Source organism: Typopeltis vanoorti, chromosome 15 (genome assembly GCF_054136105.1).
Source record: "Typopeltis vanoorti isolate ZY-2024b chromosome 15, IOZ_Tvanoo_1.0, whole genome shotgun sequence".
In the NCBI taxonomy this organism is placed as follows: Eukaryota; Metazoa; Arthropoda; class Arachnida; order Uropygi; family Thelyphonidae; genus Typopeltis; species Typopeltis vanoorti.
In genome coordinates, this window is record NC_143563.1 from 98091331 (window position 1) to 98114655 (window position 23325).

At 35.0% G+C, this 23325-nt stretch overlaps 1 protein-coding gene across 1 annotated transcript in view; it reads right to left on the bottom strand.

Annotated features, from left to right (window-relative positions):
- Positions 1-23325, bottom strand: part of LOC150099019 (endoplasmic reticulum junction formation protein lunapark-like) — a 93666-nt gene that overhangs the window by 37622 nt on the left and 32719 nt on the right. The window contains exon 4 of the mRNA XM_090405575.1: positions 9278-9465. Within this exon, the coding sequence (XP_090261701.1) occupies positions 9278-9465 (188 nt within the window). The remainder of the gene's footprint in view (positions 1-9277; positions 9466-23325) is intronic.

A 23325-nucleotide genomic window follows, 5' to 3' on the forward strand; every position in this document is an offset into this window, starting at 1 on the left:
AGGAGAGAAGGAAATGGAATTTATACAGCTATTGAGACCATGAAACAATATTTATCTTCCAGTGAAAATACTTGGGGATGTATTTTTGGGAGTACTGGGTCTGACAGCATCAAAAATTTATTCACAACTAAGGTAAACAGACCAGAAATGGACCTGTCATTAGTGAGATCTGGTTAACAAAAGAAAGTGCACCAGAAATATTATGTAATGTGTTTAGTGTGTGTGTGTACATGTACACACAGTGTTATCAAAATTAAAGTATCCCTGTTTAAAAGGCTTGTGGAGCACCATTCAGTGATCGAAATGCTGTGAAACCTTGCGGGAATACATTGTGCATCATGCAAAATCGATATCTGAGAGGAAAAAAGTTCCAAAATTCACCACCAGGGGCATTGTAAACACCAAACGCATGGGATTTGCATATCACCCATCTTGGGGTGCCAGGAGGGTCTAAAAAAGATGGACACAGGACTCCCCCCCCCCTTCATTCTAGTTGTTAATACCATTCACAGTGATGACACTAACCTTGCCCCAACATGCTTTGCTCACGAAGCTGTACTACCTAAACAATTACAATGCTGTTGCCGCACTTTGCGAAATTGTTGAATGTTAGTGAGGTCCACTAATGTGCTCTGTAACGAATGTTTAGTTGTTCTGAAGAAATGGGATCATTGAGAAACATGGAAAGTTGTAAACCAATCAGTTCACAATAAGTGAATGAAGTTGCTACTGCAGTTGTGGAGCAGGCCATCCTGCAGTGCACGTACTCTATTAAGACAGATGGATGTGGCTTATACAACTGTCTAGCAAATTCTACAGAAGATTCTGCATTTCTACCCATTCAAGATAACCCTGACACAGGAGTTGCACTTGCAGGACTTTAAAAATCAATGGACATTCACTTTAACATTCCTTGCTCAAGGGGAGTTGGATGCTGTATGGCCATAGATGATTTTGTAAGGATACAAGGCTCATTTCACCTGAACAGAGCTGTGAATACCCACAATTGCCAGGTATCAGCTGTCACGTTCCCCCCCCCCCCTTTCTATATTTATTGTTAAATTGCGTCTTTTCCTTCCTTTATCTCGCTTCTGTTATATTCTAAAATTTTCTCTTAACTTGGGGCTGTATTTTACTATAAGTTTGTGGGTTGAAAGCAAAGAGATTCCCACCAGACAATGGCAATTCCTTTGTTTCCGAGCTAATGCTGGTTCTTACTTCGAACTCAGGGAAAATTTCTATTTAGCTGCGCCACCCTAAGTTCTAGATTTCCAACCAGTGAAGAATCAAAGAACCAGTACCGAGCTCTGAACTGTATCCTTATTTCTGAATCTTATAAAAATTAACTCAAGTCTCAAATCTATCCCTATCTCAGTTTACAGTCGTGACCTCCCTTCCAAAATACCTCCTGCTGTGGTTCGATTTTAATGGGGGGTGCAGTAGAAAATGATTTCAGACAAGCCAATTGTTAAATCAAAAGAAAACATTTAATTATGCACTGAACAAATTACATATCATGAATAATTCAGACATATGTTCACTTCTAAATCAATTTCAGTTAAATCATAAACACTCAATCTCTCTAATTCTTTTTCAACAAGCTTAGATAACAGTTCCACGTAGCACTCGAACAAAGACGAAACAAAGGCTAATGTCTCAACACTATCAAGATTAATTCTATCATGCGTTAACTTCAATGTCAATTTCAGATAAAATATATACACTCAATTTTTCCAACTTCTATCTTAAACAAGCATAGGTACCAAGTCCACATAATTTTTAAACAAAAGTAATACAAAGATTAAGGATACAATACTGCTAAGGTTATGCACTTTACACAGAAGTTCAGGTCATACTCTAATTTTCTACATTCATGTCTTGGAATTTAATCTGTCTCTCTCTAAACTAGGCTTCTAGAGTCCTTACACGAAATCACAATATTCCAATCTTAAACATTCTATTAAGGTTACAATCTCTCTTTCTGCACACTTTCATTGAACAAAGAAAAGGTAGGCATAAGAAAATCTTTCTCTTTTTCTCTGCCTTTGATAAAACCATATTTACATTACTGCTTACTTATGTTCAACTTGTTTCTGTGGACATAAGCTAAAAGATTTAGTGCACAGTAACCAAGATAATATTCAGTCAATTTCTCAAAATTTGATGACTATATATTTACTCCATTTTGTATATAAATACAGACCAAAGAAATAAGTCTACAAAAGTCTGAGAAATAGATGGAGAGAATGCTTCATCAGGAATAGGAAGTGTCTTCTTTGAATGTGCTCAAGATAATCATTGGTAGGTAATTAGGCACTGTGTGACTTAGAAGAGCCTTCCTTCAATGAGTTCTTTGATTCCGAGAAGGAGGAGCCTATACAATAACAATAAGTCTTTCTAGGGACAGACCATGGAAGCAAGTGATGCAGTTTTCTGGTAGCACACTCAATGATATGCCTTAGTCATCTATGTAGGAAATGTATGAGAGGAATAATTCTAACAGGATAGCACTATCTTAACATGTTACAATGGTGCCATCTAGATGTGCAAGAGAAACATATGAGCAGAAGTCATGCCTGTTGGTCTTTAAAGGATACCAGATGATGCACAACTGCCATTTGTACAAGAGGCAAGATTTCTGTATTTGGCCATTTCAGAGTTATATTTGCATTTTGTTGCACACTGAGAAGCTTGTCTCAAAATACTTTTGGTATGCCACATTTTTTTCTGAACTATCATAGTATAACAGTTGTTAAAACATGACATAGTGAACAAGAATTTTAGATGAAATGGAGAATGAAGGCTTCTTTCCAATGAGAATAATTTATGTAACTTACTCAGAGCAGGTGGGTGGTTTAAAGAATAGAAATAATCTAACCATAAAAAGAAAGAGCGAAAGTCTGTCAGAGGTCATCCCACTTAGTACCATTATACAGGGATATACATATATAAACATTATTAAGGTCTGAGTTACTAGGAGGAAAGGTGACTTCTGCAATATACTTGGAAGAGAACTGGTTAAGAAAAGAGAGGATGAGAATGTTATCTAATATTCTGGTTGGCAGATGAGTGACTTTCATTAGACTGCCATTTATAACAAATAACTGACTTTCAGCTTGGGTGGTGGAACTGGAAAAGGGAAGCCATTCATTTTAACCCCTCAACTGGCCAGGAAGTCTATAGACATCCAGCTAAATTTCTATCCGATTCTGTAACACCTATTGAATAACATGGATAAGAAGTGAAATTTGGTCTCACTATTTCATCCACCTTCTGCCGGTAGGGAGGTTCATGTTCATTCTATATTGTTCAACACCAGATTTACATGGTTACATCAACAATTTTGGTATTCTGAAATCTCTATGTAATTACTGATTTCTCTGGCCAAATTAGGTAAAAGTGGAATTGGTTTATTTTAAAGAAGATAAGTTTGCCAATTTTATTAGTAGGTAGGAACCCAACTGTGAAATTGAAATTTCAAGAAAATTTCTGAATATGGGCAAAATGTTTAGAACCTATAAAGCAGCATTTTTCACAGTTTTCTAGCCATGATCCACTTTAAAAATGCATATTACTCAGTGGCTCACTAGGTTCTATACTCCCCACCCTTTACTGATAAGCCATATTTTACCACGAGAGGCAAGTCTTCATATGCCTCCCCCTAAGTGCAAAGATGGAATAATTGGCATAGCATACACTACTTTAATATTTTTCAGTGGAAAATTAGGATAAAGTTTTCCAGCATAGAGTGGGGACCTGTCTGTACCACTATGCACTCATGTGTTGAGATATACAGTGTGTGACAAAATATCATGCATATTGTTATATTAAAGGAATCTAAAAACTGTTTAAATTATTAGGATTTTTAATATATCGTATTTAAACTTTATCTGAAAATTTACAAAATTAAGATGAAAAAAAAAATTTACTAATAAATTCTTTCACAGCCTACTAGTGGGCTGCAGACCACATTTTGAGAAATGCTGCAATAGAGGAATATCAAGATTGTATAAACAAGACTAATCTGAAATGGTAACAGAAGAGAGGACAGATTAACAAAATAGATGTTTGAATCAAATGTCAAAAAGAACCAAGAGCAGACCAGAGTGGGTGTAGTTAGGAATCCTTTAGGACAGTGCTTCCCAACCGATGCGGCGCGAAAAATTTAACCGCAAAGTCCTGATTATGGGACGATGGTACCAGAGGGTTAGGCTGCCGAATGGTTACCTTTATTGCTCTTTTCTAGCTACGCACGTGTGAAGGCGACCTCCCAGAATGTTATAGGTGCCATTCCTCCCACCCTCACATTTTGCATCTATGACTCAGAAGATCATTACTCTGCTTCAGTTCCAACTTGTCTGTTGTGTTGTGAGAGTACCAGTCAAGTGTTTCAAGAGCATATCATTTTTGTAAGAACTGCGTTCAAGTGGATGTTCAGTGTTGCTAAGTGGTCTGTGTAAAACATCTTAGCAGGAATGTCTTATTGCATCTTTTTCTGAATTTGTGTTTTAACAAATGTGATAGTTTGTGGAACATAAGTGGAAGTGTTATTATTTACTGACAAAGAGGCTTTTTCCTGTTACCTTCAATCTATAACATTCATTTTAGCTGAAGCTATAACAGTCATACAAGAAAGAAGTACCTTCGCATGATAAAATAAACACTGGTGAGTCATTTTTTTCTTATAGTTAACCATTTTTTTGTAATGTATTTTCTTCGGAATCAAAAGGTATCCAAGATATTTTTTGGACAATGGATGCTGACATTATGAGTTATAAAATGATTAATGTGTAATTTATACAGCTTAAGCTTGATAAACGTAGACTTTCTGTCATTAAAAGGCATTTTCCTAACATAGTTTTGTGTGTTCCGATATTTTGGATGCCCTAGTTACAATGCCTATTTGATATCCTCGATTATAATGTAGTATTTTTAGTTTCATGTGATTTATATCTTTCTATTTAATGGCTTGTTTATTTGCATATATTTTAATTCTATTAAATTTAATTTTCAGTTACCCACAATAATGGACAAATATTTAAAAAAAATCAGAAAATCCATCAAATTTGCGAGCACAAGAAAGTGAACCAAAGAAAAAGTTTAAGGCGCAACATAGTCATAGACTATATAAAGAGGATTATCCGAAATTTGGTTTCGTGTGCTCCAATAATTCTTCTGTGCCTCAATGTCTCATATGCCTGGAAAAGTTGTCACATGAAGCGATGGTGCCAAGTAAACTACATCGACACCTTTCTACCAAGCATCCTTCATATACATAGATAAGGATTTTAACTATTTTAAACATCTGTGAACTCAAATTCAAAGTTCTTTCATAAGATCAGCCACAACGGTATCTAATGGAGCTCTAGAAGCAAGTTACAAAGTCGCGAGATTGAAAGCTAAAGCCAAGAAGCCTCACACAATTGCCGAATCACTCGTTTTATTAGCTTGGGTGGAAATTGTCAAAACTATGCTTGGAATCGATTAAGTAAAAGAAATTGAAAAAGTACCGCTTTCAAATAATATGATCAGCAGGCGCATTGAAGACATGTCAGTTAGCACAGAAGGAACACTAATCCAGAAAATTTGTGAAGTTAAGAAATTTTCCTTACAGGTTGATGAATCAACAGATGTTAGCAACTGTCGAATTCCTGATGAGAAAGGGTTGAAAGAGTATTATTTATTCTGCAAATAACTGGGAAGGAAATCTTTAAAGTGATCAATGAATACTTTGATACAAACGAAATTTCATGGAAAAATTGCGTAAGTTTATGTACTGATGGTGCGGCTGCAATGACAGGAAGGGCCAGAAGCTTGGCATCCGAAGTTCGGTCTGAAAACCCTGATGTTCAAATAATACACTGCTTTATTCATAGAGAAGCTCTCATGTCAAATAGTTTACTTCTAGAATTAAAGTCCACACTTAATGACATTATAAAAATGGTGAATTTGATCAAAAGTAGACCACTTCAATCACATAAAATCAATTTTATGTGATCAATTTCAGAGCATCAATCTTTGTTGTTCCATACTGAAGTTTGTTGGCTGTCGAGAGGAAGAGTTCTGTCCAGAGTTCATGAGTTGAAATAAGAATTAAAAGTATTTTTTGAGGGCAACTCTCAGCATTCAGCCAAGTTGGAAGACAATTACTGGTTGCAAAAAATGGCCTACTTAGCTGACATATTTGAATACCTAAATGAACTTAATCGAAAAATGCAAGGACCGCTTGAGAATATATTAATTTGCACTGACAAAATTAATGGATTCAAAAACAAAATTCAACTTGGGAAAGATGTTATAATAGATTTAGTTTAATCCTTTATCCCAGTGAGAGCAAACAAAGTTTGCGCTCTGAAAATATCTTCAGGACTAAATATAGTGTTGTACTATCTTATCCAGTAAGTAGTGCAACACTATATTTAGTCCTGAAGATATTTTCAGAGCGCAAACTTTGTTTGCTCTCACTGGGATAAAGGATTAAACTAAATCTATTATAGTCTAACCTAGTGATAAATAAATTTTCAACATCTTGGGAAAGATGTGGTGAAAAATGGTTCCCTTGAAATGTTTAGTCGGTGTTGTAGTTCGAATCCTAAAAAAGAACTACTATAACTTGTAGATCAACACCTATACATACTTGAGAGAAAGCTTCATCACTACTTTGAATTAACGGAGACAAAGAAATCCGATTGGGTTCGGAATCCATTTGCATCTTCATTAGATCACATGGCATTCGATTTATCAGTGAAAGAAAAGGAGGAGTTATTAGACTTAAAAAGTGATCGTACCCTTGAAGTTGAGTTTAAGGATGTTCCATACATCGGCGAAAAAGCTATCAACATTCTTTTACCATTTGCTATAACATACATGTGTGAACAAAGTTTTTCTCTTCTATGTTCACTATTAAGAATTTAAAGAGATCATCATTGAAGAGTCTTGATCATGAATTGCGTGTAGCTCTTTCGACCACAGACCCAGATATAAAAAGTTGTGTTCACAGAAACAAGCCCAAGTATCTCACTGAAATAAGAAGGAAATATATGTATTAACTGTGGCAAAAGAATATTGTAGATATTTATATTAATACTTAAAATGTTTATTTTGTCATTAATTATTATTAGCATATTTATACAGAGTCAGTAATTCTTTTGTGTATAATTAATTTTACTTTTGTATTTTCACAACATAATTTTATAAAATAAGTGTTCTAAAAATTTAATCACAGTTTCACTAAGTCAAATCTGACAATTTAGTTCATAGATGCGATATAAAAACTATGCTAGATATCAATCACTGAGGATGTATGGATTAGGTATTTTCATTCCATTTGTTTCGTTTATTTCGTGCTTATGACTGCATAAGAAGACTTATCTGAAATGAATGTCTAGCTAGAATGTTTATGTATTATAATGCAAAAATATTTTAAAGAAAGATCTTATTAATTGAATCCCTGTATGAAATAGAAGAAATTAATCATGTTGATAGAAAAATGTTCCTTCATAGTGTGTCGTGAAATTATTTATGCTTGTGAGGTGTGCCGTGACGTGAAAAAGGTTGGGAAGCACTGCTTTAGGAGACAAAGAGCTGATCAAATCAGAGATTACAATAAAGCAGTTTTGAAGAAAAACTACTGATAGGAAACAAATAATGATATAATAATTACTATATATCTCTTAAGGGTAAACACTAAAAATGATTTTTTTCAGTTTCTATAAATGTATGGATATGAAATCTAATTTTCTCACTCAATTAGGCTATAAGTCAGGGATCTGGAAGCTGTATTAAGTCAAGAATCAGAGAGAAAAAAATTATGCTTTATTAAGAAAAATAAAATCATAATAGTCTATAATTTTAAAAATAGATACAGTATATTTAAGTGTTTACAATAAACTATACTGGGGGAACGAAAACCTCTTTTTGTCAGATATTTTCTGACAAAAAGAGGTTTTTAAAGAGAAAGAATAGAAATAGAAAATTTCTATTCTTCTTCTTCTGCAGCTTCTCCCACTTAAGTGGGGTCACTGTTGATAATGAGTCTCCTCCACATCCTCCTGTCTTGGGCTGTTACCACATCCAAGTTCTTCATCCTCAAGTCCTCTTCTACCAGCTCCATCCATCTCTTCTTTGGCCACCCACGCTTCCTCCTTCCTTGCACATCCATCTGCATGACCCTTCTTCTCACATATTCGTCCTCCCTCCTCATCACATGACCAAACCATCTCAACCTTGCCTCCTCTATCTTCGCTCCTAAGTTCGTAACTTTCACTGTTCCCCCTCACATAGTCATTTCTCAGACTATCCTTTCTGGTCACACCGCACATCCACCTAAGCATTCTCATCTCTGCTACTTCCATCCTGCCGATGTTATTTTTCCTCAGGGAAAAACTGCTTTATTACTATTAAAAAAAATAGAAATAAAATTTCTATTACTTTTTTTAATAGAAATTTTATTGTCTTGTATGTAGCTATACTAATAATTATTACAATAGAACATTACAAATGCACTCACAGCTCATGCAAAATTTAACGTGCTGCTTCATACAAAACATGCAAATTTCACATGGCCAAATCAAGTAATCGGATTCTACATTTGATGTTTTATATAGCATAAATCAAAAAATTGATATATTTTATTTTTGTTTTATGATTTTAATGAAAACAAGAAGAATGATCTTTACAATACTAAGGTTTAAAAGCAACTTATTTTATTTTTTATTTATTATTTTTGCTTTACTCAATGTACCAAACAAGAACCGTGTTTTGGCATGTGCTGCTTTGGAGCTATTATTCCTGCTTTAAGTAGCTTTTCATAGAGGAATACATTATTGTAACAATCATATAATTTCCTAAATTTGTTTTACATATCAAGCTATGAAGCTTGACATCATACATGTATGATGCTATGTATTATGGGACCCTTCATGCATAACATCATACATGTCCGCAAGGAGATGTGCTTTGCATTATGGGATACTAAGGCAAGTGATGTGAAGTCTTAGCTTCTTTATACGAGTTGCCCCAGTCCTGAAAATACTTCAGGCGAAAACTTTGTTTGCTTACACTTGGATAAAGGATTAAACCATGTATATAATTTCTTGGTATCTTTAATTTATAGTATAACCAAGTGAAAATAAACTTCCAAAATGAAAAAAGGACAGATTTTAAGTCTTTTATGCACTAAAGAAACAAATTCTTATATCATGTGAATTTTGTTATACTCGGGTTTCTCAAGTTTAAGATTTAGTATCTGATTTTCAACAAAATTTAAAATACTTACAAGCACTGGAATAAAATCAAAAGCATGGAAAACAAGATATATCCCAAAACAGGACTTGTAATAACCACTGTATAAAACAGAATGACCGAAAAGGAGAAAATGATAACAGAACTGTACATTACAGCTTTGTTTGCTTGCTCTTGGAAACATAGCATCACTTCAGTGCTTTCCCTTAGGTTCAGTATTTCCTAAGAAAAGGGAAAGAAGATTTTATATAATAATAGTCAACTTTGAATGCATGCAACCTTACTTATTAACTTCCATAAATACTGTATGCAAAAGCATTCCATTAATTTTCTCTAATACTATACTACATAACATTATATATGTGTTACATAACATAATGATGGAGGATATCTGCTTTTTTTTTTTTTTTTTTAATCAATAACAGATAATTGACATCTGACTTCCATGGTGTCAAAGGATTCAGCCTGGGAGGTCAATATTCTCATATGCAAACAGATTATTGAACCATGCCTTAAACTCATTACAGTTTCTGCACTCATCACACTCTCAGGAAATGCATTATGCTCACCAATTACTCTCCATGCAAAGAACCTCCTTCTCACGCCCTTGCTCACACTCTCCTTATACAGCTTCTATGAATGGCCTCTTGTTCTACCCTTGTCTTTCTCTAGTCTATGAAAAATCTCCACATTAATCTGAGAGCAATTCCTCACCAACTTATGTTTCAATCATATCCCCTCTCATTCTATTCACAAGGTTCTGCAACTTGCATTCTGTTAATCGCTCCTCATACCCTACATTCCATAAACCTGACACTAACTTGGTAACCTTCTTTAGATTACCTCCAGTACACCCTCATCCCCTTGAAAACCAGACGACCAAATCAGCACACAGTAATTCTATGTGGCCTTATATAAAAAGGAACCATAACCTCTCTGCTTCTCCATGTCAATGTCCTCCTCATTAATTTCAGCAACGGCCGATTTTGAATAAATAAAAAGGAAAAGATAACCTTTGGCTTTATTATATATGTAAAAATTTCATTAAATGTATAATTTCTTATAATTAGAAATTTCTTTAGTAATGTTTTATATAAAAGAAATCTTTATATAGTTATGGGTTGTCACAAACTGTTTAATTGCGATATTTATAAGTAAAAAGGAATCACCTCAAATTTAGCTTTTATTTCTGTAACATAATCTTGAGAGAAGAAAATATTGAACTTTCTGATGATATTTTTATGCTAGTAAAGAACTGAAGTTTTGTTTATATAACAAGTGATGATTGTTTTCTTCTCACCACCATGTTATTTGCTGCACCAGACAGTAGTATGCTTGCACAAAGTTTGTATTTTCAAAGAGGAAGTTGATGTAGTGAGAAAGAGAACAGCTGTTGTGTTGATTAGAACAAAATATAATGTTCTGAAAGCTGGAAGTTCAGGGGAGAAATATAGTTTAAAGGAAATAACGCTTTTTGAAGTCGAAAAAGTGGAAAAGAATATTATGAAGGAAACAAACAGCTTTCCCAAAATTAACAGATGAATTTCTTTTAAAGGAAGCTAAGTTAGAGTATAGATAAAAGTGATAAGAAGAATTATATAGTTTCTCCCAAAGTAATGGACTGTTCCTTTTAAATATGTTGAGTAGCAAACTTGTTCTAGTTAAACGTTTTGAACACGAAAGAGATGAACTTTTTGTGCTCAAGGATGAAAAAGAAGTTTCAAGAAAGAAAAAAAAAACTTCAAAATTATCTTTGTATTCCAAAGAATTAGAAAAAGGAGGTTTGATGTTAACTGCTTTTGTTTGTTCTCATCAAATCCTGTGATCTTGAAGAGAAGAAATCTTGTGTGATGTTTATTTTTAATGTATGATGTTAAGTTTGTGGGACTTTTCTCTTTAGATTATAAGTTTTATTTATAACGAGATTTGTACATCGCGCTTACAAAACAAAACATTTTATATGGACACCGTTACACCTATTCAATGCCATAAATTTATTTGCAAACAAATGATATTGGTGCAAGTTAGCTTATTTTTATGATAATATCCCGAATCCGAATGTGTTATTAACAACAGAAAAGCTAATATACCACTCTGGTATATACTACAGATGAATAACTATAATACAGAAATTAGCAAACCAGTTCAAGAAAAACTTAGGTTTTTTTTTTTTTCCTCCAATACATAGCAAGTAGAAAGAAGAATGATTATGGTAAGATGATGTTAATGGCAGATTGGTAACTGCCACAAGGGCCATAGTCAAGATATTCTGCGAACAATTCAGGTGTTTCATCCTCATCAGTGTGAAATCATAAGGAGCTCAAGTTTAGATGACATGGAAGATGGATTATTGGTGAGCAAGCAAGAGATATATGAGGAGTTAAGTAAGTTTGATGTCAATAATACAATAGAACTAAGTGATATATCACCAAGTGTCTTAAGGGAATATTCCATGGAGTTACATCAGTCTTGGCATACCTGTGAAAGAAAGATAAAATTATTCACTTCACAAAGGTGATGCTTGCTGATGCTGCAAATTATAGGCCAATCTATATATCTGCAGTTATGGTTAAGGTGTGTTGGAGAGCTGGAAGCAGCTAGGATGCAAAAGCTGTTGATAACAGCAGTATTCTCTGTCAGTCAGCATTGGATTTACAGAGAGGTCATGTTTTACCAATTGTGCACTATAACAAAGTGATGCACTTAAAAGGCAGATGCCTATATAGTGATATACTTAGATTTTGTAAAGCCATTAGAGAGATTGTCACATGTAATAACTAGATTGGAATGAATGGAACTGGATACTAGATTAGTGAGTTGGATAGGTGACTGGTTGTCAGATAGGTATCAGACAGTTGTATAGGGGTGTAGTATCCTGAAAGAGGAGAGTCACTGGTGGTGTGTCACAGAGATCTGTTTTGGGATCACTGTTGTTTAACTTGTATATCAATGATATTGGGATGGATATAATTGGAGATATGTAACTGTTCGCAGATGATGCAAAACTGGGGAAAATGATGATGATGAAACAAGCAGATTTTGTGGCCTTACTGGAGGAATAGATTGTATGGATAGGTCCCCCACTACTGACCTGACAAGAACCTGAAGTTTACCAGTCACACTGCACGAGTCGAAGTCATCATTGGATTATGACAATTATGACAATGATGAGAAAGATCTCGACCTGCAGACGCAAAGAGAATGTGATTCCCTCATATAAGGCCTCGATAGCTGCATATGGTTCTACTGGTTCTACTATGTGCAGATTTGGTTGCCTGGTTTTCAAGGGGATGAGCATATATTATGGAAGGTTCACTGAGTCATTTTCAAGTCTATGAGGATTGACGAGTACAAGATGCACAGCCATATGAATAGAAGGAGAGGGGATATGACTGAGCAATACAAGTTGGTAAGGGGTTATTACTAGAATAATGTGGAGAAGATTTTTCATAGAGTAAAGAGAGAGAGAGAGAGAGAGAGAGAGAGAGAGAGAGATAAGGGTAGAACAAGAGACCATTCCTGATATCTGTATTTAGAAGTGTGTGAGCAAGGGAAGAGGGATCAGGTTCTTTGCATGAAGAGTGGCTGATAAGTGGAATGCATTGCCTAACAATATGTGAATGAAGACATGCTGAATGAGTTTAAATAAAAACAACTATGGAGTCAGACTCATCGAGGTCTGGTGTTACAAATAACCATATTAATCACATGGCAAGGGAATGTCCCATTCCTAATTCTGGTCTTTGTTTACTTATTACTGCAAACAGAACAATGAAATTTATGCTGCCTGGTGACTTTTGTTATCTCCGTGGTTGTAGTAATGTCTCCTTATATCAGTGCCTCTAAATTAGAATGCTGGCAATCCAAGTTGGAATCCTGGCAGAAAACACATTTTTCTGCAGATTTCTAAGCTCTGGATAAAAAACATGAGAGGGGAATAAGTGCTCTATTTCCAAGATCTTGTTTGTAAATATATTTTCATACCTGGTTATACCCCTTAAATATACCTCTTCCAAGTCAAACAGGCAATAGTCAGCACAAGAGTGATAACATTGCAAATATCTAAAACTGCTATTTTATTCAAAGCTGAATATCTTTCAACTTAGCTCATATAATCTGTTTTGATTGTACGAGCTAAGCCGATACACTCAACCCATTTTTGAATTTTTTCAGCACATATGTGCCTCACAATCTTGACTATCTGATCAATTTTTTTAAATTTCTGAAAAACAGAGGCTTCCTGATAAGTACTTCTTGATCAAACCAGCTGAAAGCTGTTTCTCAAGACATCAAAGTCGAAGACTAAATATGGTAATCTGAGCCTGACTTTGATGGAATCAAATTATTTTAGAAATATACAGTTTTTTTTTAATTTTTTTTTAACATATATAGTGTGGGAAAAAAAAAGAATGAGAGTAAATTTAAAAAAATACATTAACATAAGTACTGCTCCAGAAGAGGACATTAGAGAAGCATAAATGTTCTACTCTGGCAAATCCCATTCTTTTGTGCCTCATGTAATATCACCATCAAGGATGAGGATGAGGTTCAAGACAAACTCATTCTCATTATCAACATTATGAAGATGAGGCTATCTTGAGCACAAATATTTTGATAGTTTAAGCATTTTAAGGATGTAGCAGATAAATAAAAACAACCTGTTGCCCTGAAATGTGGCAAAAGCTGCAGTTCACTAGCAATACATTAATAGTAAGAATGCTAGTATGTAAATGTGTTAAATGTGAATAAGAACTCAATAAGGTCCATAATTCCAGTGACTTGTTAGATTAGGGAAAAAGAAAAATTTGCATGGTTTATTCTACACTGACTAATTTTCTAAATAGTATTATTACAGGAGACAAAGGTGCTTCCAGTATGATCCTGAGAGAAGCATGCAGAATGGTGATCAAATTCACCAAGATCAAAAAAGACCAAACTGCATCAAAACCCATCCTGATAGCATTCTTCAATCACAAAGAGATAATCCTTAAGGTTCTTGGCCTTGACCATAGATGGCAACATTATGATCGGCAAGATTTTTTTTTTTCCTAAGTTGGTACATCTGTCAAAAGCATCCATGTGAAATTGCAAGTCATTCTATCAAATAATTTGTTTTATACAGCTGTCCAAAGCAAAAATGTTGTCTGTATCCCTTAAAATGGATAAAATTGAGTATCACGTGGTTATAAAATTCTTTGTAAAAGAAGGTTTAACACCAAAAGAAATTTATTTGAAGTTCATAAAAGTTTATGGCCACTCTTCTTTTTTGACAATTAAGAAAATTTAGAAATGGGCTGCCAAGTTTAAACATAGCTGACTAGCCTTGAAGATGATCCACGTGAAGGACGTCCAAAAAGTGTAACAACACCAGAAAAAATTGATCAAGTGCACGATATGGTATTGGATGACCGCCGAGTCAAAGTGCATGAAATTGCTGAGACTATAGGCATTTCAAAAGAATGTGTAGATATTTTGCATGAAGAATCACAAATGAAAAAGCTTTGTGCAAGATGGGTGCTGCACTTGCTCACAGCAAATCAAAAACACACTCGCATGAAAATCTCCAAACAGTGCTTGGACCATTTTTAACAAGAATAAAACTGATTTTGTGCTTCAATTTATTACTATGGATGAGACTTGGATTCACCATTACACACTAGAATCCAAACAGCAGTCAAAACAGTGGACAGAAGCCGGTTGTTCAGTGCCAAAGAATACAAAGTCGGTTCCATCAGCAGGAAAGGTCATGGTACAGGTGTTTTGGGATGCTGAAGGCATTTCTTTTATTAATTATCTTGAAAAGGGTAAAACAAGAACAGAGGAATATTATTCTGATCTTTTAACCAGACTAGATGAAAAAATTCATCTTTCATCAGGACAATGCACCTGCCCACAAAGGTGTTTTGGCAACAGGAAAATTAAGGGATCTGCATTATGAATTGTTGGAACATTCATCCTATTCCCCAGAGTTGGCTCCCTCTGACTTCTATCTCTTCCCAAAACTAAACCTCTTCCTTGCTGGTCAGCGTTTTTCTTCGAATCAAGAGATGATTGCAGCTGTCGAGGGGTATTTTGCAGTTCTTACTGAGAACCACCAAATGGACAGGATAATGGTACTGGAGCATCGCTGGAATAAATGTATTAGTCTTAAGGGAGATTATGTTGAAAAATAAAAATATCAAGAATCAAGAGGTGGCTGCAGCTGTAGAGGGGTATTTGGCAATCTTACTGAGAACCATTACATGGACAGGATGATGATGCTGAAGCATTACTGGAATAAATGTATTAGTGTTAAGGCAGATTATGTTGAAAAATAAAAATAATTTTGAAATTATAAATTCGTTTTTTCATTGTTAGGCCGAGAACTTTTCAGACCACCCTCGTATATGAAACAGTTCGTTACTGTTGCTATATTATTTATATTAATAAAAATTAATTTTAATTGTACATTATGCATAACAAAAATGTGAACTGCATGTTGTAATTAAGACAAACAGTATGAAGCTACAGACGTTCATGATGTTTGCCACAATGTCACTTTTCTCAGGATAAGATAACTGTGATTAACCCTTTTATGACAAACTCTTGTTTTAATTAGTTTGTCACAAAATGGTTAGCCACAGTAATAATCTCAATTGTCAATACTCTTGCTTTCCATGCTAATTTAAGATCATACATACATTTTGCCCATTCACATGCTGATGGTATGCCAGATGTTTCAAATACTCTCTACACATACATTGGATAAAAGCAGAAAAACTAAGAACAAATATATCCAACTACATTGTGAGTTCTAGTGAAATAATTAATTATGATTAAACCACAGGTTATATCAACCAATTTACATTGAAACAGTTATAAGAAAGTACATAAAAAATTTCTGCATATCTATAACTCACAGCACTGTGGTGGAAGGGCAGATTTAGACTGCATGTTTGGAGGTGCAATAACACGTTTGGAAAAAGTGACAACGTATTTCTCAGGTATCTCCATGGAGTCAGGAACTCATTCACAAGAGACCTACTGTAATCATTGTTCACAATACCTTTCACACTACTTGAACGTCTTCAAGTGTTTGGTTCTCTCCACTGCTGGACGAAGGTCTCCCCCCATGGTTTTCCAGATCACTTGGTTTACTGCCTCTCCCATCCATCTCACTCCTGCAACTTGTTCCAGTTCATCCCTCCACCTTCTTCTCGGTCTTCCTCTTTGTCTTGATTCCATCCATTGGTCTCCCCTGTTGTTTTTCTAGTCCATCTTCAGTCATTGCACCTGGCAATATGGCCAGCCCATCTCCACTTAGCCTATTTAATGTATTTCACAATATCCGTGACACCTGTTTGAGATCTTATCCAGGTATTTGTCTTCCTATCTCTTAATGTTATTTTTAACATACTTCTCTCCATGCCATGTTGTGATGTTCTCAGCTTTTTGTTTAGGGCTTCTTTTAAAGTCCATGTTTCTGTCCTCGTATGTTAGGATAGGAAGTATTCACTGGTTGAAAGCTTTCCTTTTTAGACTCATAGGGATGTCACTTCTGAATACGTCTCTCATTTTCCCATTAGTCATCCATCCAAGGTGAATTCTTTGTTCAATCTCTTTTCTTTGGCAATCCTAAGCATAACAACTGACTCAAATATACATGTGAGGTAACTTGTTCTATTTCATGGTTTTCAACTTTGATGGTTCTTTGGTTTATGTATTTATTCATCATTATTTTTGTTTTTTCTCTATTTTTAATCCAATTACTCTGGAGGCTTCATTTAGCTGATTTAGCCTTTCTTCCAGATCTTCAAGATTATCTGCTATTAGGACAATATCTGCAATTTCAAATGATACAGCCTTTCTTCATTTATGTTTATTCCTTTTGTTTCCCAATTAAGGCTTCTAAAGACTTATAATGCAGCTGTAAATAGTTTGGGAATGCAATGATATAGTATCACCATGCCAGATGCCTTTTTGTACTGGAAACTTTTCACTGTTTTTATATAATTTAATTACAGAAGTTGCATTATTGTAAATATGTTTTAGTGTTTCAATATATGGTTTCTTAGTTCCCTGGGTTTCAAGAGCTTTTAGTGATGCAGATGTTTTAACTGAATCAAGTGCTTTTTCATTGTATATATAGGCCAGACATAAGGGTTTATTGTATTCAATTGATTTTTCAATGAGCTGTCTTAATGAGTGAATATGGTCCAAAGTATTGTAATTCTTCCTAAATCCAGCTTGTTTACAGGATTGCATTCCCTCAAGTTTAGATTTTATTCTATTATTTATAATTTTTGTGAAGACTTTATATATGATAGGTCTGTAGATTTTCATTTCTTCCTTATTGCCCTTTTTTAAAAAATTAATATTAGAAGTGAGTTGTTCCAATTTTTTGGAATTTTTCTTTGTTTTAGGCATTTATTAAAGAGTTTAGTCAGCTGTTTGATGACATGGCTTCCTCCCAGTTTTAAGAAGTCTACCATAATTCCATCTTCTCCTGAAGCCTTTCCATTCTTCATTTCCTACAGTGTCATTTCCCCTTCACCTTGTAAGATCTCAGGGGCATCATATTCTCCCATACTAGTTGATTCTTGGAAGTTTCGGTCCTTGTCTTCATAGAGTTCAGTATAAAATTCTTGAATTCTTTTGATTATTGCATCTATATTTCATTTTTTCCTCTTAAAGCAGCTAATCTTTTGTTCCAACTGATAATGTTTGTCTTAGGACCTTCATAGTACTATTGTTTTCGATATTCTTCTTGAACTACGTAAAAATAAATAAAAATGATAAAAAAATATAAAATTGATAAAAAGAAAACAAAAATCTTAGTTCATCTGCAGTGCAAAATGTACTATAGGTTTACTAATAATCTTTTCGTGGGTGGGAACACAAAAAATTCACCAATGAAGCACTCACAGCCAACCACCTATGGCGGCCTCCATCCAAGCAAATAATTTAATCATAAAACCCTTTATAATTATAGTCTTATACCATTTCCATGGGGGGGGGGTAAACTTGTTTATTTCTTTCTCTCTCTCCTTCTCTCCCCCCCATTCTTGCCATGGATAAAAAAAAAAAGTCTTCAGTATTAATCCTATAAAGACCCTTTAATCATTTATTATTAAGGGTAACAGCAATAAAGAATGCTGTAAATAGGGAATGTCACTCTTTATGTGCACCAAGTCTGGAATGGTCAAGATGGCAGAAGAATCAACACTGACTGATCAATGGTATCAAGGGCATGACAGCAAGATGTGCGGCACATCAAGGGCACACTCCTGACATCTAAGGGACTTGTGGCCAGCCATCGTGGAAGAGATCAGAGCCTCACCACGTATTTATCCATTGTCAACCATGAAACACACTATGTCACAATATGAAGTTAGAGATGTGGTTGAGACTCCTGCAACCATCAGCTCTTATAGCTACAGGGAAGAAGAGCTTGAAACCGGGAATTGTAAGACAAGAACTACTAAGGTAGTGTATGAAGATAATATCCCAAGCCCTCCAGGGAGAATATTCTCAATGTCCCTTGTCTGAAAACCAGGAGCAATCTCTTGAAAATAGTAAAATGGAATGTCAGAACACTCGAGGCAGGCAAATTAGATAACCTACTCCAGGAATTGGAAGTGATGAAGGCCAATATTGCAGATATCAGTGAAGTGAGGTGGACAGATACAGGCATAATAAGAAGAAAAAAAATCACAGTATAATCTACTCTCGCAGTGACTTACACCTTAATGGAGTAGCGCTTGTCCTAAGAAATAGAATTGCAAAATCTCTACAGGGATATTGGCCCATAAATGACAGAATCATAACAGCCAAAATAACTGCACAACCATTCAACCTGTATATTATCCAAGCATAATTGCCAACCCCAAGATCACCCAGATGAAGAGCTGGAACAATTTTATGAAGACATCCAAACTGCAATCTCCAGTGCTAAGTCAGATGATGTTACTATAATGATGGGCGACCTAAATGCAAAAGTGGGCTCAGAAAAAATTTCATTTTGCATGGGAAACCAAGGGCTTGGAATCGGAAATGAAAGAGGTGAAAGATTAATTCAATTCTGTGAAACCAATGATCTAATAATTGCCAACACACTGTTTAACTTCCTCCCAGAAGACTATATATCTGGAAAGCCCTCGGGACATCTATAGAAACCAAATTGACTATATAATAATAAGCAAAAGATTCTGAAATGCAATAACACAAACAAAAACATATCCTGGAGCAGACATAGGATCGGACCACAATTCAGTGATTGCAAAAATCAAAATAAAACTTAAGATACCGAGCCAACCATTCATAAGAGAAACTTATAATTCAGACTCACTTAACAACCAAGAAGCTAAAGACTGCTTTATAAAAGAATTCACGAAATCCCTTAATAAGTCTTACACCACAACTCACACAGAAAATAGAACACCAATTGATGAAATTAACATGAACTGGCAAACATTCAAGAATAACATCAATGAAGCAGCCAAAAATACACTCCCACGATTAAAAAGGGAAAAAACCTTGGATGAATGAAAAAATACTGATGTTGATAGAACAAAGAAAAAAGTTAAAGAACAAACCTGAATATAAAAGCATGAATAAAGAAATTAAAAAAAAATGCAAGAAAGCCAAAGAGGAAATAGATTAAATATAAATGTATAGATATAGAAAACACAGAAGCAGAGAAATGCATGAAAAGATCAGAGAAATGACAAGCAGGACAAATACAGCAAACCATGCAAGTGTCATTAGAGACTCAAGAGACCATATTCTAATGGATAAAAAAGAAATCATGGAAAGATGGATTGAATACACAAGGAAATTATATGAACAACAAAGAAATGATATTCCTGAACAGACTGATTTAGAAGGATCATCCATTTTACTCTATGAAGTTGAAAATGCCGTCAGAAAACTAAAACCACATAAAGCTGCAGGAATAGATAACATCATGGCAGAATGGTTGAGGGCTCTCGATGAAGGAGGACTGAAATTTCTAACAAAATTATGCAATAAAATATATGAGACTGGATTTCTACCCAAAGATATTAATCACTCAATTTTCGTTCCAATTCCCAAAAAAAACAAAAGCTACAAGATGTGAAGAGTTCAGGACAATCAGCCTCATCAGTCAAGCATCAAAAGTCCTCCTATACGTCATTCTTGAAAAAAATAAAAGAAAAATAAACATAGAAATAAATGATACACAAAGTGGCTTCAAGAAAAATGTAGGTACAAGAGAAGGTATTTTCAACGTCAGAACTATCATAGAAAGATATCTAGAAAAACAAAAAGATGTGTACCTCTGCTTTATAGATTACAAAAAGGCATTCGACAATGTCCAACATGAACAATTAATTGAAATCCTTTCAAAAACAGGCATGGATGGAAAAGACATTAAGCTATTAACTACTCTTTACTGGGAACAGACTGCATCTTTGAGAATAAATAGAGAGACCTCAGAAAATTCCCAGTTCAGAAAGGTGCGAGACAAGGCTGTGTCTTTTCTCCGATTCTCTTTAACCTGTACACAGAAGAAATATTTAATAAAATTAGTAACCTCAAAAGAATCACTATAGGGGACAGAAATATTAATAACCTAAGATATGCAGATGACACGGTTCTTCTAGCTGAAAACAAATATGACACCAAAACTCTTATAGATGAAACCCTCAAGTATAGCGAACAGTATGGCCTCAGTTTCAATTTTAAAAAGACAAAAGTCATGATCATTTCAAGAGGAAAAGAAAATACTAAAAATATGCATCAATATAAAAGGAAATAAATTAGAACAGGTGCAAAAATACATATACTTTGGACACTTGATCACAGAAAATGGCAGGACAGAAGATGAAATTAGAAAAAGGATTGAAATTGCAAGGTCAACTTTCAACAGGATAAAAAATCTACTAACATCTAGAGAATTAAATCTGAAAACAAGACTAAGAATCTGCAAATGCTACCTATGGTCTAGATTATTATATGGAGTAGAGACATGGACACTCTCCAATCTGACTGTGAAAAAACTGGAGGCCTTTGAAATGTGGATGCTGCGAAGAATTATGAGAATATCATGGAAAGACAAATGAAGAGGTGCTAGAGATGGCAGGCGTAAACAGGAGCCTGATGAAGAAATTAAAAAGAGAAAAGTCAGATATTTTGGACATATTCTGAGATAACTGCCTACAAAGGACACTTCTCAAAGGAACTGTTAAGGGAAAGAGAAAGACTGGAGTGGATGAAAAATATAGAAGACTGGACCTATCTCTCATATGAGGAATGCAGCAGAGAGGCACAGAATAGGACATGGTGGAGACACATGGTAGTCAATCTCCTGGGGGGAGAAGACACCTGACAGGACAGGAATCATTTATTATTTTCTATCATGTCCTATGTTTTCACCTAACAACTAATTTTTTTACCACAGACCTTCAATCTGCTGCCCTCATAGGGAGCATTTCATAGAACCTGCTCCATCTTTTGTGGCAAGTTATATGAAAAGTCACGACTCCATCCCCACAGAATTTAGGTGACCTTGAACTGTATGTAACAATGCACATGTAGCCTTATTAAAGCCTTATAAATGTGAATAATAACCTCCATATTCCGGCTTATCAGCATGTACTTCAACAACATGCAATTTGATGTTGCAATATGCCCTCTAAAACTTCAACTCCCTATCCACAATCACCCTGAAATTCATGGTCTCAACAATTTCCTGCAGTTCAGTTCCATCAATATAAAACACAGCTTGCAATCTCTTCATTCCAGTTACCTCTGTCCATGCCTGTCTAAGTCATTCTACAGGATCTCTACACCATCTTCATTGAATATCTCCTTTAGTTTGCATCATCAACAAATAATGGAATATTTGCCCTTGAATCATTTCCTATATCATTGATGTACATATTTAAATACCAGACAACCAAGTACTAAGCACTACAGTATACTGCTATTCTTTTCCTAGAGTCAACTTCCTCCCACAACTCTGATACTGTTTAGCACACACACCCACTTATCCAAATCAATTACCTATAGGAGTTGCCAAAGGGTGTGCAACCTTATTATTAAATTACTCCGGATTCAGAGAAAGATGTTGAGAGTTTATTTTTCACTTGGTTAGACTAAGTGAAAAATAAACTCTCAACATCTTTCTAAAATTTTTTTAGTTTAATCCTTTATCCAAGTGTGAGCAAACAAAGTTTGCACCTGAAACCTGAAACTTCAGGACTAGGGTAAGGTAGTGCAATACCAGGAAACTCGTTGCAAAGGTGGAGAAAGCTCTCTTCACTCCTATCTCACAAGGAGATGTGCTTTGCATTATGGGAGATACTGAGACAGGAGTGTTGGTAACTTGCTCCACCTTTGCAAGGAGTTGCCCGGTGTTGTACCACTTTACCCCAGTCCTGAAGATACTTTCAGGCGCAAACTTTGTTTGCACATACTTGGATAAAGAATTAAACGAAATTTATTATAGTCTAACCAAGTGAAAAATAAACTTTCAACATCTTTCTCTAAATCCAGAGTAATTTAATAAAAAGGTGGCACACCGTTTGGCAACTCCTATAGGTAAAGATGACCTGCCATTGCTTCTGCCTTGTATCTCCACCTCTGGGCCTTGCTCCCACTGAAGAGACCTCAATAAAGGTCGAAACTAGTCTGGGTAGTGGCCCTTCCCTTAATACATAACATTATACAAATCCACAAGGAGATGTGTTTTTCATTAAGGGAGATACTGAGATAGGAGTGTTGGTAGCTTGCCCCACCTTTGCAAGAAGTTGTCCAGTGTTATACCACTTTACCCCAGTCCTGAAGATACTTTCAGGCACAAACTTTGTTTGCACACACTTGGATAAAGGATTAAACTAAATTTATTATAGTCTAACCAAGCAAAAAATAAACTTTCAGCCATATGTCAATATAGGAATACATTGATTAAAAACTTTTCTCTTCAGGCATAACGGTAGTTGACTTTTGAATATTACTGTAATTTTCCAAATGCTTTCCACCCAAGCATCATGCGTCTTTTAATTTTGTTTGTATTTTGTTCTATTGATATCTGTTGTCCTAAGTATATGTAATGATCTA